The 9,283-nt window shown below is 38.0% G+C and overlaps 1 protein-coding gene across 1 annotated transcript in view; it reads left to right on the top strand.

Annotated features, from left to right (window-relative positions):
• Positions 1–228: 228 nt before the first annotated feature.
• Positions 229–9,283, top strand: part of tex264a (testis expressed 264, ER-phagy receptor a) — a 69,910-nt gene continuing 60,855 nt past the window's right edge. The window contains exon 1 of the mRNA XM_061728503.1: positions 229–738. Coding sequence (XP_061584487.1) covers positions 481–738 — 258 coding nt within the window. The 5' untranslated portion in view covers positions 229–480. The remainder of the gene's footprint in view (positions 739–9,283) is intronic.

The following is a 9,283-nucleotide window of genomic DNA, read 5'->3' as shown; positions in this document are numbered from 1 at the left end:
CAAGTATTGTTCGGCATATATATGCTGCTATAGTGTAATTTACATTTTCATGTGGTATATGCGAACTACAAACTTGTTTACCTACTTTGTAACTGGAACGCTGATAACTCGGCTGTGACGTCATTCCCAGTTCCGAGTTCCGACTTCCGAGGTAAATGGAACGCAGTAACTCATACTTCAACGCGCCCCCCTTTGGACTGCAGCGAATGGTCTGTTCGGGAAGTGTATTCAACTGTTTAGGGAAATAAACAAACGGGGGTTACCGTCTTCCTTCAGCAGCGACAGCTTTGGCTTTCATTTTTTGGTCACTTCAACTGCAAAACAAAACAATTTAACACAGTATTTCGTTTTTTTTTTTAAACCCGCCACATTGTATGTGTTGCTTGCATCAGCGGGGGTAGTGATTACGGTGTGTGGTTCAGCTTTGCCACAATCTGCCCGGTTGTCCTGCCTGCAGCCTCGCCGCCTTCAGGGACCATCATGTCTGATCTAATTCTGCTGCTGCTGATCGCGGTGCTCCTGTTTTGTCTGGTGGTGACAGTGGGGGGGTTTCTGCTGTACTCGGGGCTCCTGTCAGACGTGCTCATTAAGACCGGACCACCTCCTGTCAAGAGTGTCACCATCGCCTATAAGTTCAAGCAGGGCTCGTACAAGGACTGCGGGGCTGACTACACGGAGAGCTGCAGCATCGGCCCCAAACTCAGCTGCATCGGGATCTTTTACGATGACCCCAAGCAGGTGAGAGCCAGGCGTTCAGCACACTTTATACTATAGTCTATGCCCTCCCTTGTTTCAGCCCTGGACCTGTGCTTACAGCTGACCTCGTGATATAACCACAGTACCCTGCTGCTGATAAGGGGTCGCCTGACAAAAAGTCAGAAAGGTCAAAAGCTGGTCTTATGTATTCAACGTTTATGCCTGATTTATGGTTCCGCGTTAAATCGACGCAGAGCCTACGGCGTAGGCTCTACGTCAATTTAACGCGGAACCATAAATCAGCCCTGCATGTAAAAATGGTTGCACACAATTAATTAATAATTAATAATTAACACTGAGCTTGACAGAAGTTCTGTTTTAGGTTTTTGAAGACATACGTCTGAAAATGCAAATAACCACAGCCAGCCTTTGTATTTCACTTTTTCTGCTGTTTATTTTCATGTGAAATGGATAATGTTTTAAATATTTCTATTGCAAAATATTCAAAAGATAAGATAAGATAAGATAAGATATCCTTTATTTTCTCCCTCAGTGGGGAAACTTATTTTGTTGTCAGCAGCACACTTAGCACACACATGTAGGGGAGGGTTAAAAAGACTGAAAAGTCAGAAATAAAAAATATATGAAAAATACAAAAAGATACTTATAAAATATGTATAAACACAGGATATGAACAGTATATACAGTTAAGAAACAGTGCAGAAAAGTGTTGTGAGGTAGACTGGCAAAAATGTATGTCCAAATCATAATGTATTTGAGAGAAAATTGATTTATTTGAAAAGTTAACAGCATTTGTCATGCCTTGGCATGTGAATTTATGCAATAATGAGACGTCTCCTCTTTATTATTCATATTAAGAAATCCAAAAAAAAAAAAAACAACTTTTTTTAGTAGTAAATGTGGAAGTTCGGGTTTCTTCGGGTAACTTTCCCAGTTAATGGTTTCAAATTTTCCCCACTTCTGAGATTGTGTGTTTAAATATATAAATCATGCATTGTCATATTAACGTATGAATTCAAATACACTGTGTGGATTTTATTTAATACCCAAAACTATAGTTCGCTAATCTGCAAGGACACTTGTCTGGGAGAGACAAAAGGCTAAAGTTTTCAAAACTGATCAATGCATAAAACACATTAACAAGTTCAAAACACTCTTGATGGATAGAACACATAAAGCTTTGATTTTAAACATGTTTAAGTAGAGATAATCAAGTGTTATGTAGTCTGTATATCTGAAGGGTTAATGTACAAGCTGCCTGGTGAAGGAACTGAGCCTGAATGATGAAACCAGTCAGCTGTTCATTTGCCACGTTGCACTGTTGACTTTTTTCCGCTCTCATCTGTGACTCTAGACTGCTTCAGCATTTAGCCAGCGTCTGCCTCAACAATGACAAATATGCTCCACACATAAAAGAACAAACACATCATATGTCTGAGAGGAGCTGACAGGCGAGATGCCATATCCTAACCCACTACCAAGTTTTATTTATGCGGCCATTCCTCTGTTGATGTCTTTCATTGTTTCCTGCTTTAAATCCACTTAAGTCTTTTCATCAAGTTGTGTTTTTCCATCAACAAGAAGTATCTGCACAACAGCTGCTGCTAGTTAGACAACAGAATGTTTCCAGCTGATACGTGATGATTATCTACACAAACAACAACGATTCAGCTTCACAGTAACTGACTCTTGCCCCACTGGATGGCATTCATTTCTAGATTTAAATACAAAAATAACCAGACAAACTTCCCTACTCTGATTTACATTTATTAGGAAATATCTGCTTAGGGAAGTTTCAGTCTTTTTTTATTTATTTTTTTATTTTTTTTGAGAGTTAGACTAGCCGAGAGACATCATGGCAAAATAGAGGCATGTGTCACATTGCTCAGACGCTTTGTCTGTCCGGTGGACAACTCTAGAGTGACTGACTTCAGTATCCGATTTGAAGAAATGAGTCATGCCACGCAGATGAACCACATCATAATTGTATAATATCCAAAGACGGTGGCACCCACCACTCCTTTTTTCCTTTTCTAAAGGCAAGACTTCAAGTTAAAGCCAGTGGAAAATTGTGACGAGATTGAGGAGTGTTTAAAGTTGTCGCTGCAGTTTGTGAAGCGCTGGCCTCATAAACAGCCAGATTACTGCTCAGATCTCATGACTCTGGAATAACCTGGGAATATCTTCCCCGACCTGATTTTTTAAAAGTTGAAAACTTAAGAGCCTGAAGTAAAACCACAGGTAGGCAACAGAGGCAAACCACTGTGGGACCCTGAGCAAGGCCCTTAAACTCCCAAAAACCCCTGGAAAAATGGCATCCCACTGTAACTCGTGTAACTAACTAGTGATGGGTTAAAACAGACAACTAATTTCATGGTTTTTTCTGAGCTAAATACTGATAAATAAAGATTATTATTTATACATCTGAGTGTTTAACATTTCAGCATGTAATAACAGGTTATACCAACCGTTGGGATAATAACATCTTATTCAAAATATCAAACCTTGGCAAGCTCCCTGAGGGTCTAACCTTAATCGTTGGTTGTTCTCTTTGCCAAAGGTTTTGAGTTTCCACATGGTTGCCCTCTTGCTGAGAAAGAGTTTTTACACAACAATTCTCAGTTTTATGTAACTTGACCCTAAACTTTAATACACTAATTACCTCTGAAGGGTTTAAAGACTTTATAGCATCAACTCTTTTTACTACTTTTCAATAATCATCATTGATTATTTTCAGTTTGCTTCTGAACCCAATATAGTCTGGTTTCCACTCTTCTACCGTGTTCTTCAGTGGTGGGTGATGGATGTGGTGCAAGTGATCGACATCGCAGTCTCAATAAAGAGAAAAAGTTACACTTTTTCATTATAAAGTTATATTAACATTCTCATTGGAAGTGCATACAAAGTGAGTTTCCCCACTGAGGGAGAAAATAAAGGATTATCTTATCTTATCTTATCTTATCTTATATAATTGTGTAAGTTTTACTTGGCAAAGCACAAATGTGATCGTGTAGTTAATAAAATGTTAAGAAAGCTCACACATACAGTGCATAGTAACTAAGAGAGCACAATTAAATGAGTACATAGTAACTAAGAGAGCACAATTAAATGAGTAAAAGTATGCCAACATCTGTCCATTAATATACATTTCGATCATTATGAGGTCTGTGCTCTGAGTCCTGAACACTGAGCTGGTGTGAGTGATGGCCAGCAGATGGTACTATTGGCATTACAGCTGAATTTATGTAGACAGAGGGAGCAAACTGCTGGTCTGGTTACTTTTTCCTTGTTCTTGTCCATGCACTGGAGTGTATATGAATGCCAATAAGTGCTGTAACATCTACTCACTAAGGTTTAAGAGAGTGTCAGTCAGGTGGGCTATGATCCTCAACAATGACTGTTGAATCACTGATGTGATGCAGCTTTATCCTGCTAAATACTACAGGTTTAACATCACACTAGCAATATGAATGGCATTTATTTAAGATCTAGTAGATAGGGGAACAAATATAAAATTACTCAATCATGGCAGAAAACAATTGAACCTTTTATTCTTTTTTTTCATCATATATTTTCAATTGGAATGACAGCCTGGTTGATATCGTTCCAGAAGAAATGCTTTGACAGTTTTAGCTCTGTGACAAAATGCATCATCGTTCTGAGGAACGATTTTTATCATCGGTAAATCTACTTTCAAGTGATGGAATGAAAAAATAAATGTTGTACCTGTATGTTCAGAGTGAATACTGTCATCCACCCTGGTCCTTAATTTGACAACCTTATGCAACCACATATCTTTAATTAGCTGTGGAAATTAGATTTTTTTTTGTTCATAACAATCATGTTTCTATATTTCGTTGGACCTGCATTAAACAAAAAATTTCAGCATGATCTCCTTTCCTAAGTGCTGTATCACTTAATATCCCTTTCATCTAATCACCCACAATCCATGACCGCCTCTCTTCCACTTTTAATGATGCTTTACATCTTGCTTTGAGTCTTTTCTCCTGATGCTTTGGTGTCTTAATTTGTTTACTTGTAGGGTTTTCTTTCACTTCTACGTGTTTGTTACTTAAGATAAAACTGACTGATGACAACCAGATTATTTTGCTGCTGTCCTCTGTGTCGATTCACCTTCTTGAAAGATTTTTATAATCAATCAGCCGGGTGCAACACCATGTTCATGTCTGCACATTTTTTTTAACTGCTGACTAATTTGTATGTGCAAACCTCTGGAGGAATTTGATTAAGAAATGCAAAATAGAAGCTGATTTCATAATTTTGGACTAATCTCTTTCTTCACTTTGAGTTACCGTGTTTCACATCTGACTCTTACAGCGCTTCAAGTCCTCATTTTGTCAATTTTTACCTTTTCAAGACACCTTTTGTTTTGTGGATCATAATGTAATTTAATAAGACCCTCTATAACCACATCGCCTCTTCTCAGCCACTCTTTGATCATTTAGGAGAAAGAAATTGCTTCAGGTTGTTATATTCATGCGTACGTCTTGCAATATGAGTAGTGCACAGTCACAAGTGCAAGTAAAATGTTTAGCCTATATGTTAACCAGTTAAGATTGGGCAGTACTGAACACTCACTACTGTGTGTGTTTGTGTGCCTTGCGGAATAAAGCTCCTAAGATTAAGAAACTTAAAAGATAAATGTAATTTTATTGTCTCATTGTGATTAGGAGGTAATGCAACACCCAAAATCCAGAAACTATGACGATGTCTAGCAGATGATCAGAGTCGGTGTTATACGATTCTAGTGGAAATATACAACAGGTGTAGTTTCAACTATGTCTCCCACATGACAAAGAGGAAAGAATATGTCATGAGCTGACATGTGAGTGACATGTGAGTGGCGGTGAGGGATGAATTGAGATGTGGATCTGCTGCGGCAGAGGAGTCGGAACTGGTACGGGACCGACTCACCTTGAGAGCCTTGCAGCGCTCCCAGTCATCAGTCAGCGTTTCAGATCAGAGCGCCGAGCCTTGCTGCACTCCCAGTAAAATTTGGTAGCATTTTACTGCCGCTTGTTTGTCTCCTGACAGCAACAACATGAAAGGGAGGCTTCTGGTAAGAGGTTGCAGCTTTTTAGACGTGGATATAAAATGAGAGATAAATTCACTGGTACTCTCAAGTCTGGTCCCATAGTTCTTCAAGTCCATATTATGCAAGATTGTGGACATCTCCTTCTGCAGTAAAGCACCCTATTAATGTTTGTGCATACATATATATTGCTAAGAGAGCCTGCAAAAACTAAAAGGCTCTGTTAAATGGAAAAGATTGTTTTGTTTTTTTTTTAAATTTTTGTGTTATCCTTGAAAATTGCTCAAGTTTACTTTCAGGTTGTTTTTAAACAATTTTTCATTCAAATGTGTACAAAACAATAAATATACGAGTCAACGTATCATATTTTTGTACTATTAATGTTGTGCTATGTGTTTGTTACCCTGTGATGCACATCCTATTGAATTAGACACCAAACCTTTATCAGAACGGCCATACTGGGGAAAAATGACGGAGAGGGAGAGAACTGAAGATAAGCAGGCAAACCAGTGCAGAGAAAGGACAAAGTAATTTCTACTTCTCCTTGCTTTCTGACATCTGGCTAGAGGAGTGCCTTACAATGTCCAGCTGGCCAAGAAATGGTAAACTGGCTTCACAACTGTGGCAAAGAAAAACGGTGCCCTGCCTCCAGCAGGCTGCTTATCCTCTCGAGTAATTATACATGCAAGAACTCCCAGGATGCCATGTGTAATTACGAGCTAAGTCTGAGCACAGCCTAAAGGGACAGATCTGCACTTGTTGAAAGTGAGACAGAAAGAGACTTCCACTGGTTCCTGACTTCAAGGGTTTTGGGATCCACATGTCATCACATCACCGGAGATGTAATCTGATTTGTAGAATTCAGAGTTAAAGTGCATAAGGGCACGTTAAGCAGCTAGTCTGAGAGCTCTGAGGAAAAATACAGACAATATTATTCTCAAATGTCACTGCTTTCTTATTTCGGTGCAGTCTTGTCACAAAACATGCGTTGAACTAGTCCAAGTTGCTGAAATACTAGACTAGTACTGATAATGCATTATAGTTACTACACTGTTTTAAGTTTTTAGAGGGTGACACTTGTTCTACTTGCCGCATCCAGTGTTTTTTTTTTTTTTTCTTTCTCTGAAGTAATTGATTTATTTCCCTTCGGGAATTAATGAAGTGTTTTTGAATTGTAATTTGTATGAATGTCGCTATCTGGAAACAAATAGTTGGATTTATTAGCAAAAAGAGCTTAATCAATTCTCTCTGGATGTGTCTTTACTGACTCCCAGCCTCCATAGATGACAGATGTATGTCTTTTTTTATTTCACAATGCTTATATTTATCTATGGAATCCAAAAAAAAGGAGAAAAAAATCCTTTTAGAGGTGATCACCTACTCTGGCCTTAAGTAAAGTATTTAACTGCTTCATTTTATTTTGCCAAAGAAGTGTTGACTTCTGGTTTCTGAGTTGCAGGAAAAGCAGCATGATTTAAAGATGTGAGTGGAGAGCAGATTCAGACATAAACAGTTTGACAGGGCTGTGTTATGAGTTTTTGAAGTTTTAGTCACTTCAGGCAACCACATATGTGCTCTTGTGCACAGAAAAAGAGATTTTCCCATTGAGTCAACATAATATCTGATGTTTCCTTGCGCCCAAATTGTAAAATGAATTTTATTTCCTTTCCAATTGTATTTATGTGGATAGGCCTATTTGGTTCACTGCCTCTCCTGCTCCATTAATCTACTTGCAAACGGCCCATTGCAGCCTACCTGTGGTTCCCATGCTGCGAAGCCCCATAAATTTCAGTTTCCTTCTCAGTGTTTCGTATGCCAGTGCTAGTGGGGGGTGGGGTGGTGGGAGGGGGTCAGTGGCTTCAGTGAGCTGAGACAGGTTATCGCTCTGAAACACGGAGGCAAAAAGACAGCTCTTGTTGAGAAATTGCTTATCTGTTGTTCTCACTGCCTTTGTGTCAGGTTCTTTGCTTGTTAGGAGAAGTGTGCTAAACGCCAGCTGTCTCAGTGCAATAGCTTAACTGAAAATGATCGCTTTCCAGCAGACAGTGGGGTGTAATGTATGAGCAGTGCATTCATCCTATCCAGTTGCTGTGTTGATGAAATGTGATTTTTAACTGTTATCTGCTCTTCACAAACTTGCTGTGTTATTTATGAATGCTGCATTTGCGTCCCCTCATGCTTCATAGCAGACATTGATATGTAGATGGCGTGGACCTCTACAAAGACTCCAGATTTAATGATTTGTTGCCTGCAGTCCAATGAAAGACTTTAGCTATCACTATCTGTTAAATTGTGATTTCTGTCATGATGACAAACCGGTTTTACCCAGCAGGGCATGAAGGCTTTAACATGTCGTGCCTGGCTTACACTCTATTATTTTAAAACACTTTTTAATTCCAGCATCTCTTTGTAGTTCCTGATTAGCATAAGCATATATCAATCAATCAATCAACTTTTATTTATATAGCACCTTTCATCCAGGTACATTAAATACAAAGTGCTTTGACATTTTGACTGAAAAATAAGCGTAATAAACAAAAAAATAAAAACTGGGAGACCAAAAAAATAAAACTGGGAGACCAATGCACACTGACATACAATATAGTTAATTAAAATGAAAAAAATGATAAAAGTTTAAGGATTAAGGCTAAAAAATAATCAGTCCACAACAATAAAATATAATAATAAAAAACATTACAAGAAATAGATAAATAAATAAAACAGATACCTTTAAAAAATGTTAAACAGAATAAAACTATAAAATTTGATGCTACATAAAATCCAGACCAAAGAGATGAGTTTTTAGTCTACGTTTAAAAATGTCCACATTTCCAGCTCCTCTCAGATCCATTATATAGGAATATAATGACAAAATAAAATAAATGAGATCCTCCCAGGTCTTTCAGACTATTCTGTTTCAAGCATCCAAGATTTTTTTTCTTTTTCTGTCATGAATCGTACTTTTCTCAGTTGTCCTTGCCGTGTTTTTTATTTTAGTCATCATGTACCGAATTGAACTCCCAGGGCATAACTAAAAAACAAATCGAATTATACTGCATTGGACTTCAATTAACTTGTTGGCTTTTTCTTTTTCCGTGAAGTACGTTTAGATGACATTTGTTGTGAATTGACTCTATACAAGTAAATTGGATCAAACTGAAATTAAATGAATGTGTCCCAGAGTAAAGACCAGTCCATGAAAGTAGACAAACTAGACCAGTGAAACTGTTTTGTATCAAGGCACAGAATTGTGGCAAGCATTGATTGTAAATTATTTTGACCAATCCAGATTATTCCAGTTGTTTAGATTACTAAATGACTAACTATACACATTACATTCTGAATGAATACTTGCAGCAGCATACATACTGGACCCAAACTATGAGAAAAGCATACTCTCTGGTGAAGAGATCAACACAGTTTACACAGTTATTACAACCTTTTACCACCTGGCTCACGCTAAAAGTGAAGTTCTTGTCATTTTGGAAAAGTGCTGTCCAAACAAGGCTTTAA

This window comes from Cololabis saira, chromosome 8 (assembly GCF_033807715.1).
Source record: "Cololabis saira isolate AMF1-May2022 chromosome 8, fColSai1.1, whole genome shotgun sequence".
NCBI lineage: Eukaryota > Metazoa > Chordata > Actinopteri > Beloniformes > Belonidae > Cololabis > Cololabis saira.
The sequence above is the reverse complement of the archived record's forward strand: the minus strand, read 5'-3'. Positions and strand labels throughout refer to the sequence as shown.